A 27483-nucleotide genomic window follows, 5' to 3' on the forward strand; every position below is an offset into this window, starting at 1 on the left:
GGATGGTCAAAGCGGCTCTCGCCACGCTCAGGGCATACACAGTTGCGACAATGGGGGCTCAGGCTCACAGCGATAGCACCTCCACATCAGAAGAGGTCCCCTCCGGTCCAGCGCAGTCAGGGAGGCCACTACGCAGCGAGGAGGCACCGCGGGGCAACCAGGTGGTCAGGCAAGCGAGCGCCTCGTGTCGTCAGCATTAAGGGGCATAGGCACATTTGTGTCCAGGGGCTGTTCCGGCCTAGATCAGAGGCCCAGGAGGAAACCGGCAGGAAGGTCTCCAAAGCCCGCCAGCCGCTGCACACAGTGCCGGTAGCGGGGTCAGTGAGTGGGAGGGGAGGAAGGGGGGGTACGGAGGTGGCAGGTGCGCGTGTCCAGGGCCCGCGGTGGTAGCAAAGGCCCAGAGGAGCCTCCTACCGCTGGTGCTGGTGTGTCTCCGTCCTCCCCCCGATGCTGCGCAGGGTCTTGGGGAGGGGGGGGCCCGCCGATGCAACGGCCGCAGACCTCCAGACCATGACATGAGGCAGGCAGGGCAGTCTAGGTGCAGGGCCTCTTCCAATCCAGGCCTGGTCCCTCGTGTAGCGCCGCGGCCTCACGTAGGTGGCACTGCCGGCAGGCACGCAGGACGAGCTCCGCAGTCGGCTGTCGTCCTGAAATGTTGGGCGGATTTCGGGAGCACCACTGCTCCGATCAGGCCGAGGCTCGCACAGCAGATTCCGTGGGCCACACTGAGCAATCGCTGCTGTTGGGTGCCTCCGGGGGTTCCGATTTGAAGGAGAAATACAGGATTTCAATCACCGGGCGGCGAGAGCCTCACACAGTGGCGACCATTCACCAGTGCGCCACCTAGCGCCCTCCCGCGGAGAACGTGGAATTGGCAAAAATTCCGCGCCGTAGCGGAATTTTTTGCTTGTTCGCGCTTTCAAAATGCGTGTTTGCAGGATATTTCTCCCCAAGCACGCAAACAGCATGTGCGAAAGGAAAAAAGCATTGCGAACGGGCGGTACAAGCAATTTAGCGGGTTCGCGGAACTTTTGTGTGCTCACAGAGTTTTTTACCATTACTCGGAGCTTTGCGTAGCGCGGCTACGCAAATTCCGCCCAACCCTACTAGAAAGCACGGAAAGCATCACAGGACCCATGCGCATCTGGTAGCCAATGCACTCGAGACTCCTTCACGGCCATATCTGAGCAGGCTGGCCAGCAGAGTAAAATGAGCACTCTACAGTTCAGTTGAGCATTCCATGCAGTGCGCCCCGGCCGGCCTGGAAAATTAGATGAAGGATCCTCATGAAGCTGGGTCTTGGGTGCTTGCTGTTTATAGATGCTAGGTCTCAATATCCATGGGGCCTGCCCAGGCCTGAATTTGGCTTACATAATGTTTTTGGAACATTGGGCTGGCGAATGGCTTCTCAGGGGAAAAACTGTAATCAAGTATCAACTAGTTTAATGTTTTGTGACCCTGGCAAACGGGTGACTACCTTGCCCCATCTCACTTTGTGCAATTGCCTGGCAGCATCCTTAGGAGTCGAGCGTGCTCACTGCTGCCTTCATTAATGTTCAATTATGCGGTTCCTCATGATTGTGCAAAACCTCACAGAGCTTTAATTATGCGTTACTAATCATTTTAGAGCGGTGGTGGGGACATCTGCACTAAAATACGTTAGTCCAACCCAGGAGTCTCCAACCGTTCGATTGAACGTGAGCTACCAGTAGCTCACATCCTTGAGTTAGTTCCTTTTTAGATCTAGCTTAGGCAGCTCATGTGCTGTCTCTTCGACACATGCTGTATCTACTCTGTGAGCTTACAGCCCGCCTTTTGCTTTCTATTTTTTACTTTGTGTGCACTTCTAAAATGCTTGCTTCCATCTTGTTAATATGTGTTCTTTGTCCCTCCTTTTGGTATCTTGCTCCATCTTACAATGCTCGGCCCTATTACTAGTAGGCTTTCACTTTCGGTCATTTCTGTTTGTTTCGGTGCACTATTTTTTCTGTTGGTTTTTGCCCATAACACAAGTTCACTCCTTTCCTGTTTATTGTCACATTTGCTGGGAAAGATGTCATTCCGAGCTCTGTTCCTTACCATTCTTGATAACACGCTCTTAAGTTTTAAGTCGCTTAGTTCCTGTTTGTCACATTTGCCAGTTTTTTAACATTGGTTTAATTTAAAAAAAAAACTTTTTTAAGCATTAAGTTTTATTTTTAAAATGTTGGCATGTGATGTAAGTAAGTAAGTAGTAACTGAGCTTATAAAGCACCTGGTTACACTAGCCAGTGTGTCCCCGCACAGTACCACTGAGGAACCCATCCTGGCCTGTTCCTGTGAGGCGCCCACTCCTGGACACCCCAAGGTGAAGCCAGGCATCCTTAGCGATTAGGGCCGGTGTGGAGATTAAGCAAGCTATTGCCCAGAGTTGCAGAGTGGGATCCTTGATTAGAGTAGGCACCGTGGCGAGAATTATCTGGTCCGCGGACATTGAGCTCATTACCCTGCCGCGATGGGAATTGAACCCTGGTCCCGGGTCAGATCTCTGCATCAGGGTCTGCCGCTGTAACCAGTGAGCCACACTTCTCAAAAATCCTTTGGAAATGGGGAAAAATGTAAATGATGAGTTTTATGGAGTCAATATAAAGTTAACTCTTCAGTTTATTTTCTCCCATTTCAAGTGTCACCTTTACACATAGTACGCATCTTGCTCCTAGAGGCTGGCAGAAACAATGTCATATTTATAACTAAAAATACAGCCATTTGTTTAAGTGGGAACAATTTAAAGTGCAGAGAAATGATGCATATTATGGACATTTTTGCAGAACATTTTTCTGCACCTTAAATTTCTCCCATTTAAAAAAAACAAATAATTATATGTTTGTGTTTTACATGTAACACACCTACATATGGCAAAAGGTATCTACTGTGCCAGAAAGCACTTGCGACACAGGTTCTCAGTCACTTTTTCACATATTTTCCATTCATAGGCACACATGCTCCTACATCCCCAAATACCACAATCTCACTGACCCACATGGCAGCCCTGTCACGGTGCCCCTAGCCCGGGTTCTCCAACTTTTTTTTTTTAACTCCTTCTATGCTGATGACGGCCCCCGTCCGTCATGCATCACAGTGGGCGTGTGCTGATGACGGCTGGGGGCCGTCATGATCCAGCCCACTCTTAAAAACGGCAGCACAGGCGCAGAATCGCGGCCGCGCCCAAGGGGTTAATAAGAGCTACTTATGTTCAATGAAACCACCCCCCCGAGCTACTAATATTTCTAGAGATGTAATGGTAACTACATAAGACAATGTTACTTTAGTAGCCACTATAAGTAAGATTATGCAGAAGTGATCACTTCAATGCACCAGGCGTGGTTGCCAGCAGTAATGTAAAAAATGCTTTGTCATGCCTCTACTTGGATAACACATAACCATCGCTGCAATGCCACTAGCAGCAACTTAATATGTGCAATAACTGCTCCCCAATACCATTTGATTTTATTACTCAACTTTGAATAAATATTGGAAATACAACCACTCTTCCCCAAACATCAACATACAAGTAATGAAAATACACACATTTTCATCTTGAGTACACACCTTTCAGTTTTAATGTACATATATTGATTCAACCAAGCAAAAGCTTTTAATTGAGTTCACTGCGCTTCACTCAGGAGAGCTACTTGCAGGTAGCTTGAAAGCTACCAGTAGCTTACAAGCTACTCGTTGGAGAAGCCTGCATTAACTAATTGAGATTCCATAACATTAACATGAAAGGTTGAATTGCCAATCATTTTTATTTACCTTGCATGATTGAGTGATCATCTTGCATTTAAGGTGTGTGATTAATTTCATGTAGTTGCCTAAAGACCAACAAAATGCTTACAGAATACTATTTGTTTCTGTTTTGTTGTGAGACCGGACCTGCGTTGGGTGCACTGAGCAGTCCAAGATAAAGACTGCTTATGACCTGTGCGATTTCAAATATGACCACCTATTTAAGAATGCCTTTACAGAAGGGCATCCCAGTTGCATATGGGATGCTGACAGCTTGGGGTTTACAGCTGTACGGAGTTGGAATTTGCGAGACCTAATTCATCGCACTTACAACATAAATACAATTCGTCCTGTGCTTGAACAAGAAAACTTGCAAGCTTAGTCTGAAATTAATGTTGTACACTAACTGGCATTGTGGCCTAGTATTATTAAGCATATGCTGTAGAGATCAACTGAACTTGACAGTACAGAGCCTGTAGACCGAGAATGCATGAATGACTCACCTGACTGCTGCCATTAAACAAGTGCTGTTTGGTAATGCATGTACCACGCTGAGCTCTTCACCGCTTGGTGTCTCGTGCTGCGTCTTGGAACTGAACTCTTTAACCACTTGCATGCTAATGACAAGGTGAACTCGTCATGAGGCACACTGGATCTGTGCTCATGACAAGGTCAACTCGTCATGTATAATGGGATTCATAAATCTGCAGCACGGGAGGGGAAAACCCCTTAGCAGCCAAGTGGTTAATTGGCTGGCCACGCGTTGCAACAGCAGGTGGCAGTTAAAGGGTGTTCCTGAGCAGATGTCGGAGACTCATTATTCTGGGTGACTAGCCGGTAGTGGCACTTTTATTATTGCGTGTTCTTCCCCCGGCTGCCATCCATGCTAGCCAGAGCCCAGAGCACCCACCCTCTAACTAAAACAACTATATGAAACTACAGAAAATGAGTTTCTGTGAGCAGGGAGAGACCCAGCGGAGCAATAACAGGTCTTTCTCTGGCACAGTCCTGTGTCGTCCTCTGCAGTAATTGCTCCGACCACCTGTCATCACTAGCCAGCCAGGTGTACAAAATGGTTGCACAGTACGCATGGCACCACTTTGAAGGGCGGGCACAGCACAACCTCTAGTGCGACAATGCTGCATCTCTGCCGTTTGCACCAATGACCTGCAGCTGCGAGCTCTACTGGGCCCGGAAAAAACAGAGGACCCCGGACCCACGTGTGATTGGACCCGGTGCATTGCCGTTTATTTAAGCTGTGGGGGTGACATCGCTGTCGTAAGCCTGAGGGTCAGCCATATTTGCTGCTGCGACTTCTACTGGGCCCGGAAAAACAGAAGACGCCGGACCCACGTGGGGTTGGACCCAGTGCATTGCCGTTTGTTTAAGCTGTGGGGGTGACATCGCTGTCGAGGGTCTGAGGGTCAGCGATATTGCCACAGCTAGAACTAACTTAAAATGCACCCTGGCCCGCGCTCCAGCGGGCGATAGGACGTTTCCGACAGACACCCGTCTATTAAAGTGAGACTGACAAACGCAGACTCGCACTGTGTCCATAGTAGCCAGTCATTGGGTCCTCATGACGTCACTATGCCACATGTGTTGTGTGTCACATTGTAGCACACTAGAAGCAGCTAGCAAGCAGATGAGCCAGCCCCAAAGCCTGCCGGGAGCAGCATGCACCGCACTGCAGCTTTCAGTAATGGTGCTTCATAGCAGTGCTCGGCTTGAGTAGTTGAGTGCCGCTAGCCGCTATTTATTTATAAAGTTTTATATAGCGCGGACTAATCATAGGATCAATAGTTCACGCATAACAATTCAAATATAAGTCCATATTGCGTGATTTTGCGTTTCAGTACGGTGATGCGGACCACCACACTGAAATTTGTTATACGAATGCTTGATGCGTGGTACATGGCAGGGCTGGTTTACTATATAGATTTCTATAGCTGGGAGACTTTGTGCCTCGGACGTTTTGGTAGGTTGCTTGTGTACACTTGTTTTGGCAATAGCAAAGCTAGCGGCATGGTGTTCAGCCATCCCACGTGAGAGATTGTGCTGTTTCCACTCAGAGGAACATGAGAACACTGAAAATGGTGTCTAGGGTAGATTCTGCGGGGTGACTGGGACCCTTGACAGCCTACTAGAACTTTGGTCATCTGCTTATTGGTTAAGATGTGGATGATGGAAAATTCCGGTAGAGATTGTGCCTCATTAATTGTTGGAAGCCGGGTTGTATTTTTGAAATGTGTAGATTTAAAAGGATGACATGAGTGAATTTGGGTGTGGGGTATGATTCATTTTAGTATGGTTTCACAGTCTGGTAGTTGGAAATCAGAGTGTGTTGTTTGTGACGCATTGATCAGCTGTTTTAAAGTAGTCCTATGCAGATCCACAGGACTATTGTGCACACACATGATGTAGGCAGTTGAGAGAGCTACGTTTTCTAACTCTAGAACAAGTTCCTTTACAATCTGCATTTTAGATATGTGTCTGCAGAGGGCACTTTATTTGAACTCCACAGCTAGCCCCAGCCTCACTTTCCCCATTAGATTGCCAGTACCTACTAAATAAGACTAGCCCATTTATTGTGTAGTAAGGCGTTTCCACCTTGTGAGGCATTTAAGGACTTAGCCTGCCCTGTCTGATTTGAGTCTTATTAATGGCTTTTCCTACGTAGTCACGCTCTATCACTCTTCCCACTGCTAGATGTCTGAGACCACAACTAGGGGTTTAAGCACCTTGTAATACGCTCCTTTGTGTCCCAGCAGCAATGTCATAACAATTGCTAGTTAGTTCAGCATGTTAATTAAAGGGCAGACTATTAACAGATGCTAAAATGAACCTGCCACTTGTTTAACTCGATATGTTATTCTCTTCTTCCACTGGTCTACGTCGTTTCTTTTTGTCTGCTTCTTCTTGGATACCTCTCTGTGTATTTTGTGGTAACATACCTCACTGTTTTACCACTGTTTTATCACACGTAGATGTGTTTGTCTCTTGTGATGTTAGTGTTGGTAAATGTTTTATTGTCCCTGTATTTCCTTGAAACCCCGGCCTGTACAAAGTACAGGTCATGCCTGTCCTTAAGTGTGTTTGCTTCTTGTTTATTTACAATCATCTTTCCATTAGGCACGTCCTGTATGTGGTTGCTTTTCTTACTCCAGTGACCCTCTCCTACCTTTCATTTTCTGATGGGCGTGTCATCCCTTTGCTCTCTGTCAAGTTTTCCCTATATGAATCGTTGAGGGCCAGCCTTGTGATTTCTGATCACCATCTGATAGAAAATAGCCTGACCCTTTTGTTTACTGTATTGGGATCACTAACTATGCAGCGGAAGCAGTACTCTTATTTGAAGTTTGAGGGGTTTAACAATCCTAGGTAAGTTTTGTGATGTATTCCTTTAGCTTCTATGATGCTCCTAACAAGATAGTTCTTCTCCTGGTCTCTTGACAAGGGGGAATGATTCGAAGCAATGTACTTTATTCACCATTTTGGAAAACAAAACAAATGTGTATGCGTGTAAACTGGAGGCCATTGTGTTGCCTCCCTTATTTGCATACTGTAGGCCCTCCCAGCATACTTTTACAAGGGTTGAGTTAAACAACTCTGATGTTTATCCATGAGGAGACTGAGTAGTTATGAAAACCCCATGATTGTAGGCCTGTCTCTTGCCGAGATCCAGGTGCAGCTTGTCGAGTGATTGTCTCCTTGGATGATGATTTTCTGTTGTTGGCATTCTAAACATTACATTAATCACCATGTCTCCATTAATCTAGATGACATAGGGACAGACCACGAGTATAGATGGACCTCTCCTGGGTCGGAAGCGGTGAGACCGTAAGCACGGCTGGGTGTGAGAGGATGAGCGGGGAGGGTTCGAATCTGGCAAGTTGAGGTTGGGGGGGGGGTAGTTGGGGGTAGTTTTTTTTTTGTGACACTGAAACAGCCTCAGGCAAGCATGTTAGTGAGGTGACCACGGCGAATAGGGGCAACCCATGACACCCCCACACGCGAGGAGGGCAACCGGGCCTGGCTTAACTGATCTGCTGATATACTGAAGACACTTGTAACACAGGGTAACTGAAAGCCGCCGGACCTCCGGGATGTCGGCTAATGGGCTATGTAAGGGGTGACCAGAAATGATGGAAACACTATCGAAATCTTGCTGCCGGCCCCTGGGTTGTAGGCTATACGCTGTGTATTATGACTGTGTACGCAAATAAAGGTTTTTGGGAAAATAAATAAATAAAAGTAAAAAAAATCACCATGTCTCTGGATAAAAGTAGCACAAAATAGTTTTTAATTTAGAACTATGTCAAAAATGTCTTGGTGAATCTGTTCAGTGGTTCCCTTCTTGGCTCCTCGTGACGACTGTCCGTCCGCTCATTCTGCATTATGATCCCACTATATTGTTAGCTGGTCTCCGATGGCCGCTATTCTCATTGTTCTGGAGTACGGTGCTCGGCTGGTGGATGCCTGTGGGGTTGCCTGGGGGTCTTAAGGTTCACCACGTAAGTGGCCTTACCCTTCTTTTCAAGTATCTCGTAGGGATCAGTCCAACGGTCCTGGAGGGCACTGAGCTCTCCAGGTTCCATGACCCACACCTTTTGTCCAGGTTCTAACTCCACAGGGTGAGAGTTTTGGTCGTAACATTCCTTCATTACCGCTTGGCTGGCCTCTAAGTTGTCAGCAGCTTGCTTCCACAACTTTGCCATCTGGCTGCGGAAGGCCAGCATGTAGCTCACTACATCTAGGGGAAGCCTCCTAGGAGTCTTCTTCCAACCGTCCTTCACTAAGCTGAGAGGTCCCCTCACAGGATGACCGCACAACAGCTTGAAGGGGCTGAAGCCCACCCCTTTCTGCGGTACCTCCCTGTAGGAGAAAAACAAACCGGGCAAGAGGACATCTCACTTTTTCCTCAGGCAGACTCCTGATCATGGCTTTTAGGGTCTTGTTAAACCTCTCCATGAGACTATTGGTCAGTGGGTGGAAAACTTATAAGTAACTCCACACTCCTTCCACGTGGCTTGCTTATAGGCAGACATAAAGTTAGTGCCCCTGTCAGACACAACCTCTTTGGATAAACCCACTCTGGTATAAATCCCCATCAGGGCTCGTGCCATCGCTGGAACGGCATGGTGAGCAAAAAAACAATGGATTTAGGCCCAGATCTCTGGACTGGGGTGAATGTATGACATTGTTCTGCATTCTGTCCATCACCTGTTGTTTTTGCATTTGTCACCCCCGAGTGGGACGGGTATGCTCAGACGTGAGTCCCGTGCTCTCCATGCCACTGGAATCAAGCTATCCAGGCTGATGAGGGCTGAAAGCCCGAAACCGGTCCTTGGATGCTTGTTTCCAGTCCAGGGAGGAACCTGGCTAGGCAGTTCGGGCTGGACTGTTCCCATGGGGCACAGGGTCAAGACTGATTTGCATATGGCTGGGTTCAAACTGGAACTGCATGGTGAGCAAAAAAACAATGGATTTAGGCCCAGATCTCTGTACTGGGGTGAATGAATGACATTGTTCTGCATTCTGTCCATCACCTGTTGTTTTTGCATTTGTCACCCCGAGTGGGACGGGTATGCTCAGACGTGAGTCCCGTGCCAACGACAGGTAGTGATTCCAGGGGGGGCTTTCAGTTTGGTCTGTGTTTTTCCACTAGCTTGGCAGGTCACACAGGACCTGCAGAATGTATCTGAGGAAATCTCATCCTGGGCCAATAGAAATGTAGGACAAGACTAGCAAAGGTTTTGTCTTGACCCAAGTGTCCCGCCAAAGGGATCTTGTGAGCGAACTCCAAAAGGAAGGCCCTGTAGCATTGGGGGACCACTAAGGCCCTTGATGACCCATGCATAGGAGCCTTGGGCTCACTGTAAAGGAGGCCGTTCTCCCGGTAAATGTGATAGGCCGAAGCCCAAGCAGCAGGCGATGCTTCCGGGAACTATCTCCTCATGCCCTCAAGGGTGGGGCACTCCTTCTGTGCCTGACAACTCCTCCCTGGTGGGCCCTCCTTCCAACTGCCACTCTACAGGGGTAGGCAGGTCCCCCAAGGGAGCAACGTCCACCTCTGTGGACTCCGGTGCGACCCCCTCAGGTGCCCCAGCCATCTCACGGGGTGACCGCCACGGGGTAGGCTTCCCACGCTCTCAGGCTCTTCCCTTTTTAGCAGCTGGCTGGGCCATTGTTTCAGGCTCCAGCTCTGGTTGACTCCCTTCCCGGGTAGCCATGGACCGTGTGGTAGCACAGATCCACTCTGGTAACCCCAGCATCTCCACATGCGCTTTGAGCTCTACCGCCTTCCAGGCAGTGTACTCAAGGTCATTCCCTAACATACAGTCTACTGGCATAACAAGGCTCACAGCATCTCTTAGAAGGCCTGAAACCCCTCCCCACTCAAATGGAACCTGTGCCACGGGATAGTAACCCACCCTCCCTGCTGCCAGCCATCACAACTGGGTGGAATGCATTGGGAATTGCTTGTTCTGGGGACACCAGCTGACTTCTTACCATAGAAATGCTGGCATCTGTGTCCCTCAGGGCCCAGTTTTCCTTGGGGGTTGTTGAAAGAAGCATTACTGGTTATTCTTTAATTTCCGCTTTTGATGTTATAATGGCTCTGTAGTTTGCTCTTCCTCTTCAGTGCTGAAGTCACTTCCCGTTTCAAGGGTTGCATGAAGTTTATAAAATGTCAGAGAAGTTTATAAAATGTCAGAGCCCATCTCCAAAACAAATAATTGTAAAAAAAAGTTAAATAGATTAATCTGTGTTTTATTGGTATTTTGTATATGCAAAGGATGACAATACATCCTTATAACCTTTCTTTCCCTGGTAATAACATTTTTGTCTTCTAAATGGTTTATTTTCTCTGTTAAGTTCTTTGCAGGTAGCTTCCTCATTAAAAACGTCAAGACAATGTAAGAAGTTTTATTAGGGTGTGTTGATGATAGAATGTGATTTGATGTTTTTTTTATACTTTTTTTACATTTAGTATGCTGAAGTAAAAATATAGTTCCTGTTGATGAGAACCAATTACTTACCAGGATGACGGCAAAGGAGGCCAGTCCAGTCCAGATCGGAACAAAGTTGGTTCCCTACGGACATGCCATTGGAAGCGAGAAATGGAGAGGCTCTGAGTTGGCACAAGGACTTTATGGTATGCCCAATTCTAAAAAAAAAAAGTGAAATGTTTACAAATCAAATAATACAGTCACCAACTCATTGTTTTTGTATCCTCTATATTTACAGTAGTGGGTCGTTTTATATTAGTTAGTGAAGCTTGAATACAGTGATTGACAGGAGCCAGCATTTGTTCCCTAATAAATATCCCAAACACTACAATTCGGACCAATAAAATGAAAGCAATGCCAGTATTCAGGCTAGGGGCCTAGTGAAGTTTAAAATTCGACAGATGGGGATTCTGAGCATGGGAGTAGCTAGAAAAATAGAAAACCAGTCTGCACCGTATCCTAAGTGGTACCAAATGAACAAGCAAAACAAGCAAGTTTGACTCCATCGTTAAGTTCAAGGTTGATTTTTCTCATGGTAATTTTAAATTCAATGTGATCTAACCGTGCATTTTACAGCACAGTTTCAACCAAAGAGATTAAAAATACGTTTTTCAGGCATCTCTTTCAGGGCACTCGTTAAGTAATAAAATAATTGACTGCCTACAAAACCAGCCATTCCTCTGTGGTATGGCAAGTTTTGCATGCTCTGAAAAGGCAGTCTTGAAATATTGCAGTACTTTTTATGGTATTTCTGAGAAGTCCGATCCTGCCAAAGTGTTTTTCTGGTGGGGGTAGGTCGCAAAAAAATAAAACCTAGAAACAGTGGAGTATTTTTTAGTCCATTTCCCCTAAAATTGACTAAAAAGCTAAAGATTTTTACAGGCAGTTTACTTAAACTGGGTATAAAATATGGCATGTCTGCCATTTTTAATGATCTATATCTGATTATCTTTCTACACTTCTACCATCCATTTTTCATACTCCCATTTCACTTCTTCAGGTATGTCATGACTGAAATATTACTTAGAGGAGGCAGAGTGGTGTAGACTTATTGTGACCTTCACATGCTTCTGGGGTCTCCCATGGTCAGGGACCTGGTCCTTTCAGTTTCTTAATTTAAAGTTAAAAATCACAGAGTTCTGTTGGCCAATGCCTCTAGTTTGGTTGCCTAGTTATTGATGAATTTGCGAACTGCCTGGTTAGTCACTGGTATTGAATTTCTAGGAGAGCAGTCTGACAAAAAGCCACAGGGCTATTGTGCGTTTACTTTCTGTATCATACACCGTTAGTTAAGGAGTGAAGATTACCCACCTTGCACAAGTAATATTAAATAGTGTTGGAAAACGAGGCAGTATCTGTGAGGCCTGCACAAATAACATGTCACATTTGTCCTTCACTGGGAACCAAACACCCTATTGCAGCGCTTGACTCTCAGAGGGTAGCGTTGCAGAGCAATCTAAGGCTTACTCAAGAGAGGTAGTGTGGGCTAGTAATCGCCATTACAGGTGCGCAGAGATAACACTCAATAATTTATTGTCCAGTCTGTACTTTGCTTTCTAAGAGTACATTTATTGAACACACAAGCCACTTAATACTATGCACCAATTTACAAAAATAAGCTGTTGGAATTACTTTGTGACATTGCATAACATCTCCAACTCTCCCGCATTGGGGGTGGGGTCTAGTACCACCACTCCCATGTATGCACATAATCTTGCCCCCTAATGCAGTGGGTTGACACAACCTGGAGCGAGGGACTTGCCAACTGGCACCATCCCAGTGGCGACTCACCCCATCATCTCAACAAGCATTAAAAATAGGTTCTCCTGCCCTGGGGAGACACAACCCTGACTGAGCATCTCATACTGACCTTACAGTATGCACCTCTACATCTTGTGGCTAACCCCCAGCTGGAGAACGAAGGTTCCAGCCACAGGATGTCATTGTGGCCTGGATGAGCCCTTGAGGGGTTATTTCCCGCCAGTCCCCTAGAGACTTAGGAGGGGGACTTTCCTCACGGTGTGCGGGGGGATTCTGCATGCTCCTGCAGCTCCCCCTGCACGTTTGCCTGCAAATGGTGTTGACCCCCTCCTCAGGGGGCCACCAGACGCCGAAACAAGGGCCTTTCCCAATGCCTGACAAGGCATTATGGGACGCTTCGTTTTCTCCTCCTGCATATTAGAGCAGCTGCTCTCCCGCTGCTCTGGGGAGAGCCGCGCTGCCACTCCTGGCTGCCTCACGCTGTGTCTGCCCTTCGGCCGGGGTCCTGGGCCCACCCGGACCCCGTTCCTACAGGTATGTCTTGCGTGGCTCGGGGAGCCCAACCCCGGCTGCTCCTGCCGATGCTCCGGGGGCCTGGTCCCACCCGGGCACCCCGCTTGTGTGGATCGTCGGGGAGCCCACCCCGGCTGAGGTTCTGTAATTCTCGAGTCTGACTCCATTTTGTTCTGTGCCACCATTTTGTGTTGCCCTCGCGTAGGCCTGTAAAGGTAACCTGGCGAACGAAGTGGCCTGGTCTTCTTAGTTCAAGTATACATTAACTAGGTTTCTTTTTGACTCTGAAATGAACTGTAAGAAACTGACCTCTTCACCTGAAACTGACCTCGCAAAGCCAATTTCCCTGATCGATCTTTATCTGAGATTGCCAATCAATGTTCAGGACATCGTTAACTTTTTAGTTTCCTTGCACGTGCTTTATCTTGTTCAGCATCTGTTACTGTTTCTTTTTTTATGTTTCTTCATTACATGGGTTATGCTTTCAATTATAGGTTTGTCCGGCTTGTGGAGATAGAATTTGGGACATTCCTAATAATTAACTTTTGGGTTGGGATACTGTAAATTGAGTTTTTGCTATGTGATACTTTGTTTGAAAATGTATCTTATTGGCTAGAATTTTGTGCAGTGGGTGTACATTTATAATGTGAATATTGGGTATAAAAGGAGACGTCTCGCCTTGGTAAAATGAGCAGTCTCCTGAGAATTTACACCGTGATGTATTTCTAGGAGCACTGTTACTAGCTGCAGCTAATAAACTTGGTCTCTGACGCCATCCAGAAGTATTCAGTGTCTTTGAATACCAAGACAGGTGAACTCGAAGATCATAGGCATGCCCCTGACGCCGCTGGGTTAAACTCCGGTTCTTCAACTGGCGCCCAATGTGGGGCGACTTCAGCGGTACTGGTCCAAGCCCGAAGATTGTGAGGAGCCCCGTGAGGAAATTTTGGAGGAGGCCGCCACTTCATTGACCCCTGCATGTCGACGTGGACTGAAGGTTTTTTTTGCGAGGCTTCCCCTTTCCGACGGCTGCGAAGGACTGCTGCCCTGACTTGCCCTGTCTTGGACCCTCTTGTGATGATTTGTAAGGCGAGACGTTAGACGGTCTTCTGGTGGCGTGACAGACATTTTGGTTAGGTATAAGTGGGTCGCTCCCACGACTTTGTTTTGTTTCTTGGTTTTGATTCGGCCATTGAAATAGTCGAAGCCAAGGGGTTCGTATATTTACGAGTGTATCATTTTTGATAACCCCTTGAAGTTTGAAGCAAGACTAGTGAGCTAAAGATGCCTGGTTTTGGCAAAATTAGGAAATGGTTTTGTTGTAGTTGTAATAAGGATTCCCGATTTGGAGGACTCGTGTCCGATACCTCCGGTTGGAACTCCAACCTATGATCTCTATTCAAAGCATGGTGTGGGTCCCATTACCTTTAATAAAGTATGGGTCCGTTATACAAGGAAAGATGGTGTTTTACGATGGCCCCAACATGGTAGTTTTGAATCAGATGTTTTAGATAACCTAGAAGTTGCGCTATTTAAGAAGAAAGCCCGGCCGGCGATGTTTGACTCTTTCCGCCTTTGGCGTAAGGAAGCCAAACAGCGAGAAATTAAGCAAGCTAAGAGAGATTGGAAGGAAAGGAATGTCGCTAATGCAAGCTGCTAGGCAGTTTAAGGAAGATGAATAAGATCGTGCGATTGAAGTGTCAGACAACATTGCATGGCCATTGACAAATGTTACCCGGCTTTGCCACCTCCCCTTTCAAATGTGACTGAAGACCCTGAAAAGGATCCTTTGATGTCACATTTATTGAGATTACCACCCCCTTATGTGCAGGGTGCTACTGCACCTCCGTTACCTCCAGTTGTTGCACCCCTTGTTGTCGTTCAACCCCCTGTTGTTGTTCCGCCACCTGTTGCTTCACAGGTGGTTCTTCCTTCCGCGGCGCAGCCCCCTCCAGGGCCGCCAGCTTTGTCACCAGCCTTGCCTCAAACTCCTTTGCCTTACACTCCTTTATCTTCGACTTCTCTTATTTCTGTCCCTACGTCTCTCTTGCCTCAAAACACTTTGTCTCCTGTCCTCATGTCAACTTCTGCTCCTTCTGCTCGGCAATGAATGACTGAGACTGTCACTAGTCTTTTGTCTCCTTTCTTTGGGTCACTAAATATGACCCCTGTTTCTGAACGTAAGTAGAGACGTAGTCAGCTTCCTGGTCCCGAAGAGCGGGCAGTGTTAGATCTCCTTGCTCGTAGATGGGTTTCGAATGCCTCCAAGTACGGTCCACAAGTGGTTATGGATATCTTCCTACAGTGGGAGGCACCAAAACAAAGGTATGTTTTTGATGTCCTGTGTACCTTCCTTCGTCAGGAGTGGGAAGATAATGAGTTGGGTTCAATTCCATTGGAATTGTTTAATGTTCAGTCTGAATTTGCTAAAGGAACGATAGTGGGTTCCGATGTTGAGGAAGCGGTAGAGACACTACTCACTTTTAGGTCTAGACTTCCTGTGAGAAGTTGGCCTGATATATAGTGCTCACTATTCTAGTGATCACTTTGTATCATACCAAACAACCCTTATTGATGATTGGTTGTAAGTCAACCTTTCAGACCAGCTATCCTAGTAGCATGGACACGAGCAGTCTTCAGGCTAAACTCTAGAGGGTGTGTTAAGCCAGCTGTTTTACCATCACATATACCCCTTGAACACCAAGTGAAAGGACACCACACAAGTTGTTATGAAAATAAAGGATATTTATTTATAACAAGACTACCCTGAACTCTTTATGAGTCAGGGAGCTAAGCACAATACAAAACTCTTACGAAAATACTTCAAGTTGCACAATTTACACAAATGCCCTAGGGGCACGAAAAACCATATACACAAAAATTGGAATGCGAAATACTAACAGGTAAGTAACAAGCTGCAGAGGCTTCAGGATCGCTAGGACTATACTACTGAACCTTAAGATTACGAGCAGGGGGCCTAGGGAGATCGGGTGCAGAGTGTGCACTCTCACGCGGGATGCAGGAAGAAGTCTATGGATGCTAGCGTTTCTAAAGTTACTGTTTCCGGACGAATCCGACTAGATAGACTGAAAACGACAAAGCATCTGGACACTTGGATAGTGAACCTGTGCTGGAGTACCGAGATACTCAAGTTACCTAGCCCAGGGGCCGCGGCTGCATAGGGTTCGAGTGACGTCGAGAATCCTCGTTGAAGTCTATGGAGCCTGAAAGAAGAAGTTGCTGGCAGGCGACTAGTGAAGATGTTCGGTGTGATCCAAGGCTGGATCAGTGAAGGAGACGACCTGAAAGCAGAGGGGACTCAGTTCTTAATCACTAGCCAGTGATTATGTGGGCACCAGGATGGCACCGGATGAAGTCACCTCGACCAGGTGAGTGGGCGACGCTGGACTCTGCAGTCACACGGGCTAGGAGGCGTTGTCGGCGACCAGGCTGGAGGTGCGAGCTGTCCCACGAGGCTGTCGGCGAAGCTGGACTCAGGATTTGAGCAACAAACCTTGGCAATGGCAAGCCCACGCGGTGGAGTCAAGATGGCGTCTGGAGGGGACCAGGAGGGTCCAGGGCACTTCTTGTTGGACAAGAAGCAAGGGCCAGTCTAGGGGACCTAGACCAGCGGTGAAAACGTCGTGGTACGTCGTCAAGAGGGTCACTAGCCAACGGGCAAGTGACCGGACAACGTGGCAAGCAGCAAAGAAGCAGAAGGGCCCCACGCAGATCTCGTGGATGCTGGGGGGCTGGACTTCGGTGCTGGAGCTGCTTAGGGTTAGGGCTTCTCAAACCCCAATGCACTCACTCGAAGGTCTCTCGGGGGTCGTGCTGGTGAAGCGTCGTGCAGGTCTTGAAGATGGCCGGTCCCTCGGGTCTCGTCACACCCACGAATCTCAGCTGGGCTGGATGATGTAGGTAGAGGTCAGAGATGGCAGGGAATCCGGGTCTCGTCGAGCTGGGCAGTCTTGATCCGGAGGATGGACTTACAGCAAACCGCAAGAGCTTCGATGGTGCCTGCTGGTGCAGGGTGGCTACTCCTTAGCCACAAGGGAGAGTCTTCAGAAGAGTCAAGAGTTCCTTTCGTGGAAAGTAGTTTCAAGATTCAAGATTATCTAATTTGGGAAGGGGGCCTGCTCCTACCTTTATCCTAAGAAAAGGGGCTGGCACGCGACTAAGTCCTGCCCTATGGGTGGGAATAGGAGGGGGGTGGTTACACCCCTCTCCTTTGTCCGGTCTCTCCCCAGCTCAGGGGCTGGTGTGCCCCAGGAACTGGTTTGAGCCGGCATATGCACAGTGAGCACCAGGGTGCCACTTGCAGTCACCTTCCTTTCAGCCCTGCCTACCTGGGATACACAAAATCCTGTCTGGGATGGTGCTAGCACCGCCCCTGACAGGAAACCCTTTGTCCAGGCCTCCGTTGCTGGAAGGACTCCTAGCAGCAGGAGGGCAGACTTGGGTTCACAGTTACATACATGTCGTGTCCCTCTAGAAGGGTGGAATGCTAACCCCGTCGCCAGAATTGGCGGCGAGAGGTTAGTATTCCAATTCGTATGACACCTTACTCGACATGTTTTGATAATGCTATACCAAAGTTAGCATTTAACCGCGAGGATTATAATGCACTTAAGAGTATATGGTATAGCGTTATCATTGAACAGCTATTTGGACTTGGTTGCGCAAGCTGCAAACGGGCTCAGCTCATGCCAGAGCACCATCTCACATAATTCCAAGAACTCTGCCTTCAGGATTGATAAGGCCTGCCATAGGAGTGACTGATAGGAATATATGTGTCCATTTTAGGGTTAGATATAGGAATACTATATCTAAAGCAAAGGGTGTTTACACCACCTTGCCCCAGCTGTCGTGCAGCCAGTTGTGTCTGTTTGGGTGGCCAGCCAGGGGTGGCATAATGCATGCTTCAGCCCCTGGTAGGCCCTGGGTACACCTATGCCCTGGATACCTAAGGTATGCTGTACAGGGACTGATAAGGTGGCCCAGTACCAATTGGTAAAATGCACCTAAGGTACATGGTTGTAATTTAGAGAGAGAACAGCTAGGCTGTGGGTCTGATTAGCAGGCCCACAGCCAGGGAAAGTCGTAAACCAGTGAAGCAAAAAGCAAAAATCTGGGGTGGCCATGGGATTGCAGACCCCACTCTCCTACATAACCCCCCCCCCCCCAAACTTAGGGACATTAAACTAACCTTGACCAGGTGAGTCTTCTTGCTCTAAGTGGAAGTACCTGGAGAGACCATCTGCATTACCATGGTCAGTTCCTGGGCGGTGCTCCACTGTAAAGTCCATCCCCTGTAGGGAAATGGACCACCTAAGAAGTTTGGGGTTTTCACCCTTCATTTGATTTAGCCATAAGAGGGGCTTATGGTCGGTCTGAACTTTGAAGTGAGTACCAAACAAGTATGGCCTCAACTTCTTCAGGGCCCAAACCACAGCAAAGGCCTCCCTCTCAATAGCTGACCAACGTTTCTCTCTAGGGGTCAGCCTTCTGCTTATAAAAGCAATGGGCTGGTCATGACCATCAATATTCAGCTGAGATAGAACAGCTCCCACACCCAACTCAGAAGCATCTGTTTGGACAATGAATGGCTTGGAGTAGTCTGGACTCTTGAGAATAGGTGCAGTGCACATGGCCTGCTTTAGGTCATCGAATGCCTTCTGACAGCTAACTGTCCACTGAACTTTCTTTGGCATTTTCTTACTTGTCAGGTCATTAAGTGGAGTCACAATGGTTCCATAATTTCTGACAAATTTCCTGTAATAACCAGACAGGCCCAAGAAAGCTCTGACCTGTGTCTGGGTGGTTGGAGGAGCCCAGTCCTTTATGGCCTGTATCTTGCTCTCCAGAGGTTGAACTTGGCCTCCACCTACAAGGTGGCCCAAGTATACAACTTGACTCTGCCCTATCTGGCACTTAGTAGCCTTGATAGTGTGGCCTGGCTTTTGCAGGGCCTCTAAAACTTTCCTCAGGTGGATCAGGTGATCCTCCCAGGTGGAGCTAAAGACCGCAATATCATCTAGATATGCTGCACAAAAGTCATCCAACCCAGTGAGAACTTGGTTCACCAACCTTTGAAAAGTGGCAGGGGCATTTTTCAAACCAAAGGGCATCACCACAAATTGGTAATGACCTCCTGGGGTAGAAAACGCTGTCTTGGCCTTGGCATCCTCAGCTAACCTGATTTGCCAATAACCAGCTGTCAGGTCAAATGTACTCAAGAACTTGGCAGAAGCCAATCTGTCAATGAGTTCATCTGCTTTTGGTATTGGATGGGCATCTGTCTTAGTGACACCATTGAGACCCCTGTAGTCTACGCAAAACCTCATCTCTCTCTTACCATCCTGGGTGTGAGGTTTAGGCACTAGAACTACAGGACTAGCCCAAGGGCTCTCTGAGGGTTCAATGACTCCCAATTCCAACATCTTTTGTACTTCAGTTTTTATGCAGTCCCTGACGTGGTCAGGTTGCCTGTAGATTTTACTCTTTATAGGCAGACTGTCTCCAGTGTCCACCTCATGTGTGCACCAGTTTGTCTGACTGGGGGTCAGAGAAAACATTTGTCTGAAGGATTGAAGGACTTGCCTACAATCCTGTTGCTGATGCTCAGAGGCGCTGTCAGAAAAGACTACACCATCCACTGACCCACCATCAGGGTTCTGAGTGAGCAGGTCTGGGAGAGGGTCACTCTCTTCCTCCTGTCCCTCATCTGTGGCCATGAGCAAGCCCATGTCCTCCCTGTCAACAAATGCTTTGAGCCTATTCACATGAAGTACTCTGTGAGGGCTCCTGGGAGTTCCCATGTCCACCAAATAAGTGACTTATCCCTTCTGTTCAATGATGATGTGGGGTCCAGACCATTTGTCTTGGAGAGCTGCTGGGGCCACTGGCTCCAACACCCACACCTTCTGTCCTGCATGGTATACAGTTAGGACAGCCTTTTGGTCATGCCAAGCTTTTTGAAGTTCCTGGCTGGCCTCAAGGTTTTTAGATGCCTTCTCCATGTACTCTGCCATCCTGGAGCGGAGACCAAGTACATAGTCCACTATGTCAAGTTTAGGCTTTTTGAGAGGTAACTCCCATCCTTCCTTCACAAGACATAGGGGTCCTCTTACAGGATGTCCAAACAAAAGCTCAAAAGGGCTGTAACCAACCCCCTTCTGTGGGACCTCTCTGTAAGCAAACAGAAGGCAGGGTAAAAGGATGTCCCATCTTCGCCTAAGCTTTTCTGGTAACCCTTTTATCATCCCTTTGAGGGTCTTGTTGAATCTTTCAACAAGCCCATTGCATTGTGGATGATAGGGTGTGGTGAATTTGTAATTGACACCACATTCCTTCCACATAGCAGTCAAGTATCCTGACATGAAGTTTGCACCTCTGTCAGAGATCACCTCCTTAGGGAACCCCACTCTGGAGAAAACTCCAACCAGGGCCCTTGCCACAACAGGAGCTGTAGTGGTTCTAAGGGGAATAGCTTCTGGATACCTGGTGGCATGATCCACTACCACCAGTATAAATCTGTGCCCAGATGCTGTTGGGGGGTCCATTGGTCCAACAATGTCAATCCCCACTCTTTCAAAGGGAACCCCCACCACAGGTAGTGGTATAAGGGGGGCCTTTGTTGTGCCACCTGATTTGCCACTGGCTTGGCAGGTGACACATGAACGACAAAAGTTCTTAGTGTCCTCAGACATATGGGGCCAGTGAAAGTGTGGGGCAAGCCTGTCCCAAGTCTTATTCTGGCCTAAGTGACCTGCAAGGGGAATTTCATGGGCCAAGGTGAGAAGGAAACCTCTGAGTCAAGGGGATGACCAGCCTCCTGGTAGCACCAGGCTTGGGGTCTCTTGCCTCAGAGTAAAGGAGTCCATCGTCCCAGTACACTTTATGGGCACCTGTGGCATTCCCTGCAACCTCAGCAGCAGCCTGCTGTCTGAGGGGTTCAAGAGAGCAACAGTCTAACTGTGCCTGCCTCAAGTCTGCCCTGGAAGGGCCCCCTGTCCCAAGAAACTCAACCTGTTCAGGCTCAAGCTCTTCTAGGACAGTTCCTTCTGGGGTCTTGGGGTCAGTCTCCTGAGAGAGCTGATCCTGTTCCTGAGGCAGGGGGGAAGAGTCAATCTTACCCCTACTGCTCTTTCTCTTGGGTAGTGTCTGGTCCATTGTTCCAGGATCCAGCACTAGTTCAGCTGGGCATTTCTTGGCCTGTGACCTAGTCACAGCAAGGACATGTGCTGACAAACCTAACATTTCCACATGAGTCCTATACTCCACATCTGACCATAAGGAGGATTCCAAATCATTGCCCAAAAGACAGTCCACAGGGAGGTCTGAACTAACAACAACCCTTTTGAGGCCATTTACCCCTCCCCAGGAGAAGTTAACAAGTGCCATACTATGGGAGGTAGTGGCATTGCTAGCATTGGTCACCAGGTAGTCTGCTCCCAGTATTACCTGGTCAGGGTCCACAAAGTTAGGTGTCACCATGGTGACACTGGCACAAGTGTCCCTGTAGGCCTGAGCCATTTTTCCATTAATCAAAGGCGTCTGCCTGTACTTGCCCAGAGTACTGGGACTTATTGTAGGGGTCATATTCATGTCCCCAGTACAAACAAGAACAGCCTGAGTAGGTGTTCTGACTAAGTCAGAGCCCGCCTCAGTTCCCAGGGTTAACCCCACTATAGCCTTAGGAGGATTACTACCACTACTAACTGTACTAAGGGGTGCAGGTGCCTTAGGGGCAGTAGTGGTAGGAGTTGGGCCTTTCTTGGTGCACTCACTAAACCAGTGAGTATTACTTTTGCAGTATTGGCACCATGGTTTCTTCTGACCATTCTTCTTCTTTTGGGAATTCTGGGACCCACCCTCTTTGGATTGTTGGGGCCCTGTTGAAGACTTCTGGTCATTTTGCTTATTCCCATTACCCTTGGGATCTGCTTTCTTCTGGCCACCACCCTGGTTCTGGTTCTGCTGCTTGACCCTTGTCCTGACCCATCTGTCTGCCTTCTTTCCCAATTCTTGGGGAGAGGTCAGATCTGAGTCAATAAGGTGCTGATGCAACAACTGATTTTGACAATTACTTAAGATTTGTTCTCTCATAATTAGATTATACAATCCTGTGTAATCAGTAACTTCACTTCCCAGTAACCAGCCTTCAAAAGCCTTAGTGGCACAATCTACAAAGTCAGCCCAATCTTGAGACTGAATTTTCTGGGTGTCTCTGAACAGCAACCTGTACTGTTCAGTGGTTAAGCCAAACCCATCAATCAGTGTATTTTTCAAGACTTGGTAATTGTTAGCATCCTCAGCTCTAGTAGTGAGGAGCTTATCTCTACCTTTGCCTTCAAAGGAGAGCCACAAAATAGCTGCCCACTGACTCTGGGGGATGCACTGGACAGTGCAGGCCCTCTCCAAAGCAGTCATCCATTTGTGGATGTCATCCCCTTGTTTAAAGGGGGGCACTATTTTACTAAGGTGTCTAGTGTCAAAACTCCTGTCTTTATCCTTAGGGATATTGCTGCCACCAGTGGGGACTACCCCACTTAACTGTTGCTCTCTAGCAAAGGCAAGCTTCTTCCCTCTGAATCCTCAGATTAGCCTGTTTCATCCTTGCTTCATGTTCTCTTCTGAGGGGAAGTCAGTCTCCTCTGGGGAGAGATCATTCTCCTCTGAGCAGAGGCATGAGAGTGCACAGAGATGTTGGAGTCCCTAGAATGAGATCTATCTCTTCTAACTCCAAAGTTAGGCCTGCTTAGGGTCAGTACTGGGGGTCCCCCAGATCCTTCCCTATGTAGGTCTAAGTTGGCCCTAGTAAGCCTGACTAGCTCAGAACCATTGTCTGCCTCATCCCCAGAGACTTCCTCTTCCTCTTCCACCTCTTCTGTTTCAGGGAGGTTGGAGTCTGGGTCACCACGAGTACCTTCTAAGGGGGGCATGCTCCCATCTGTCTGAGAAGCTTTCCTAGCATCATGAGTCTCTAAGAGACCTAACAGAAAAGGAGTGGTAGGGTTAGAACCCTGTTTTAGTTTCCTGGAGGTACACAATTGTCTCATCTCCTGGAAGCTAAGGCCTGCATATCTGGAAGTGACCTGTGGAGGGTCAACAGCCACAAGGGGAGTCTCGGAAGACTCTCCATGGGTAGACATGCTTCTAGTGTGGTGTAAGTGATGCACCTACCTACACTATGGGTTTACCTACTGATCCCTTGCTAAGAGTTGTAGTCAAGGTGTGCTAAGCCCTGTTACACTACAACAGCTGGTTCAGTAGAACTCAGAGTATTCTAAGTTAAGTTATATGTACCTGGGTACTTATGTGATCTTTCAATTGATATTCTTAGGATACGTGCGAGGTAAAACAACAGCAAGCTCAAATCCCAACCGCTGCACACCAATGTGAGAAGTTGGCCTGATATATAGTGCTCACTATTCTAGTGATCACTTTGTATCATACCAAACAACCCTTATTGATGATTGGTTGTAAGTCAACCTTTCAGACCAGCTATCCTAGTAGCATGGACACGAGCAGTCTTCAGGCTAAACTCTAGAGGGCGTGTTAAGCCAGCTGTTTTACCATCACATATACCCCTTGAACACCAAGTGAAAGGACACCACACAAGTTGTTATGAAAATAAAGGATATTTATTTATAACAAGACTACCCTGAACTCTTTATGAGTCAGGGAGCTAAGCACAATACAAAACTCTTACGAAAATACTTCAAGTTGCACAATTTACACAAATGCCCGAGGGGCACGAAAAACCATATACACAAAAAGTGGAATGCAAAATACTAGCAGGTAAGTAACAAGCTCCAGAGGCTTCAGGATCGCTAGGACTATACTACTGAACCTTAAGATTACGAGCAGGAGACCTAGGGAGATCGGGTGCAGAGTGTGCACTCTCACGCGGGATGCAGGAAGAAGTCTATGGATGCTAGCGTTTCTAAAGTTACTGTTTCCGGACGAATCCGACTAGATAGACTGAAAACGACAAAGGATCTGGACACTTGGATAGTGAACCTGTGCTGGAGTACAGAGATACTCAAGTTACCTAGCCCAGGGGCCGCGGCTGCATAGGGTTCGAGTGACGTCGAGAATCCTCGTTGAAGTCTATGGAGCCTGAAAGAAGAAGTTGCTGGCAGGCGACTAGTGAAGATGTTCGGTGTGATCCAAGGCTGGATCAGTGAAGGAGACGACCTGAAAGCAGAGGGGACTCAGTTCTTAATCACTAGCCAGTGATTATGTGGGCACCAGGATGGCACCGGATGAAGTCACCTCGACCAGGTGAGTGGGCGACGCTGGACTCTGCAGTCACACGGGCTAGGAGGCGTTGTCGGCGACCAGGCTGGAGGTGCGAGCTGTCCCACGAGGCTGTCGGCGAAGCTGGACTCAGGATTTGAGCAACAAACCTTGGCAATGGCAAGCCCACGCGGTGGAGTCAAGATGGCGTCTGGAGGGGACCAGGAGGGTCCAGGGCACTTCTTGTTGGACAAGAAGCAAGGGCCAGTCTAGGGGACCTAGACCAGCGGTGAAAACGTCGTGGTACGTCGTCAAGAGGGTCACTAGCCAACGGGCAAGTGACCGGACAACGTGGCAAGCAGCAAAGAAGCAGAAGGGCCCCACGCAGATCTCGTGGATGCTGGGGGGCTGGACTTCGGTGCTGGAGCTGCTTAGGGTTAGGGCTTCTCAAACCCCAATGCACTTACTCGAGGGTCTCTCTGGAGTCGTGCAGGTGAAGCATCGTGCAGGTCTTGAAGATGGCCGGTCCCTCGGGTCTCGTCACACCCACGAATCTCAGCTGGGCTGGATGATGTAGGTAGAGGTCAGAGATGGCAGGGAATCCGGGTCTCGTCGAGCTGGGCAGTCTTGATCCGGAGGATGGACTTACAGCAAACCGCAAGAGCTTCGATGGTGCCTGCTGGTGCAGGGTGGCTACTCCTTAGCCACAAGGGAGAGTCTTCAGAAGAGTCAAGAGTTCCTTTCGTGGAAAGTAGTTTCAAGATTCAAGATTATCTAATTTGGGAAGGGGGCCTGCTCCTACCTTTATCCTAAGAAAAGGGGCTGGCACGCGACTAAGTCCTGCCCTATGGGTGGGACTAGGAGGGGGGTGGTTACACCCCTCTCCTTTGTCCGGTCTCTCCCCAGCTCAGGGGCTGGTGTGCCCCAGGAACTGGTTTGAGCCGGCATATGCACAGTGAGCACCGGGGTGCCACTTGCAGTCACCTTCCTTTCAGCCCTGCCTACCTGGGATACACAAAATCCTGTCTGGGATGGTGCTAGCACCGCCCCTGACAGGAAACCCTTTGTCCAGGCCTCCGTTGCTGGAAGGACTCCCAGCAGCAGGAGGGCAGACTTGTGTCTCGGTGGCAGCATCCATTTTGTGGAGCTGAGGCTATGTCTGACTTTAACCGGGGTTCACAGTTACATACATGTCGTGTCCCTCTAGAAGGGTGGAATGCTAACCCCGTCGCCAGAATTGGCGAGGGGTTAGTATTCCAATTCGTATGACACCTTACTCGACATGTTTTGATAATGCTATACCAAAGTTAGCATTTAACCGCGAGGATTATAATGCACTTAAGAGTATATGGTATAGCGTTATCATGGAACAGCTATTTGGACTTGGTTCCGCAAGCTGCAAACGGGCTCAGCTCATGCCAGAGCACCATCTCACAGAATTCCAAACACTCTGTCTTCAGGATTGATAAGGCCTGCCATAGGAGTGACTGATAGGAATATATGTGTCCATTTTAGGGTTAGATATAGGAATACTAGATCTAAAGCAAAGGGTGTTTACACCACCTTGCCCCAGCTGTCGTGCAGCCAGTTGTGTCTGTTTGGGTGGCCAGCCAGGGGTGGCATAATACATGCTTCAGCCCCTGGTAGGCCCTGGGTACACCTGTGCCCTGGATACCTAAGGTATGCTGTACAGGGACTGATAAGGTGGCCCAGTACCAATTGGTAAAATGCACCTAAGGTACATGGTTGTAATTTAGAGAGAGAACAGCTAGGCTGTCGGTCTGATTAGCAGGCCAACAGCCAGGGAAAGTCGTAAACCAGTGAAGCAAAAAGCAAAAATCTGGGGTGGCCATGGGATTGCAGACCCCACTCTCCTACACTTCCACCTCCAGTTATTGTTCGAACCTGACCCTTCTGTTAGGAGAAAAGTGAAGCAGTATCCTATGAGAGAGGTCCCCCCTGTATGGAGAGAGGCAGTTGTGGCTGATGCCGCTCATGGTATTGTGGCTGCACCGGGTAATTGTCAGCGAGTGTGGGTGCATGTCCCTTGGAAGAGAGCTGAGGTCCTGGCTCTTAAGCAGACCTTGCCTGACCCACGTAAAAATCCTGCTGGTTATTACAAGGAGTTGTCTCAGACAGTTGATGCATGTGTTATGAATTTAGCTGACATAGATATGTTGATGGGTAATGTAGTTCCCCAACCCTTGTGGGCGAAGATCCGTCATGAGGATCACGCGCCAGAGTTAGGAGATACATGGGTTAATATTACTGCTGCAGATGGTCGGCAGGTAGGAGGTGCCAAACCTGAACCCTTAGTTGCAGAACTACCTGGTAGGATTATTAATTTAATGAAAACTATGATGCCTCCTTTGCGGGTGAATTGGGACAAGTTAGCAGCATGCAAACAAAAGCAAGATGAGAGTGTGTCTGATTTCTTTACTAGGTTCGAGGAAACATTCATTGATCATAGTGGTCAGGACATGAGTACAGAAGGTGGTCAGAGGTTGTTTGTAGATAAGTTTGTTTTTAATTTACTTCCTGAACTTTCTACTAAGTTAAAAGATTCTGAGAGTTCATGGGCTGTTGCTTCTTCAGCCCAGATATTGGCTACTGCACAATACTATGAGAATAGAGATAAAGATGTGTAGCAGGGTTTCTGTTCTCCCACAGAACTGTGCACAGAGGATTGGAACCTCAGCGAATTAGGGTGACCCAAAACTCACCTCAGTACCCAACAAACCCCTTACCGAGCTAGCTACAGTGTCTCATTGGTCATAACCAGCTCCCAATGTTTAGACAAACCAGAACATGAACTCACCAACCTCGGGTTACGTGGAACACATGAGCACTCTTTCGTTATACAATCATTTCAAACCAGAACATGGAGTAAAGAAGAACACGTGAGCATTTGAAATGTTTATTTACTAATGCCGTCTTCTCAGGCGCAGTATCTTAGATAATACAAGTAAACATATTATCAACAACAAAGCTACAAGCATAGTTACTAGTCCATAGAAAGCGAACGGTGACAGCATGTTACCATGCTGTAAATTAATAAGGGTTAACAACACTTATTTCTCACCCTCCCTAACTCGCATATTATATTAATAGCTAAGAAGGTCTCTTTGGGTTGAATTAGGGCGGGCCCATACCTCAGTGTCCTAGAATGAAGGGCTCACATCAG

At 48.0% G+C, this 27483-nt stretch overlaps 1 protein-coding gene across 4 annotated transcripts in view; it reads left to right on the plus strand.

The window, feature by feature from the left end:
- Positions 1–27483, plus strand: part of FAAP24 (FA core complex associated protein 24) — a 146992-nt gene that overhangs the window by 9824 nt on the left and 109685 nt on the right. For 3 of the 4 annotated variants that reach the window (XM_078670565.1, XM_078670563.1, XM_078670569.1), the window contains exon 2: positions 10760–10924. In XM_078670565.1, coding sequence (XP_078526691.1) covers positions 10813–10924 — 112 coding nt within the window. In that variant the 5' untranslated portion in view covers positions 10760–10812. Of the gene's footprint in view, positions 1–10759; positions 10925–27483 lie in introns of those variants that run through there. The other variant, XM_078670564.1, reaches the window with a different exon arrangement.

Source organism: Lissotriton helveticus, chromosome 12 (genome assembly GCF_964261635.1).
Source record: "Lissotriton helveticus chromosome 12, aLisHel1.1, whole genome shotgun sequence".
Lineage (NCBI taxonomy): Eukaryota > Metazoa > Chordata > Amphibia > Caudata > Salamandridae > Lissotriton > Lissotriton helveticus.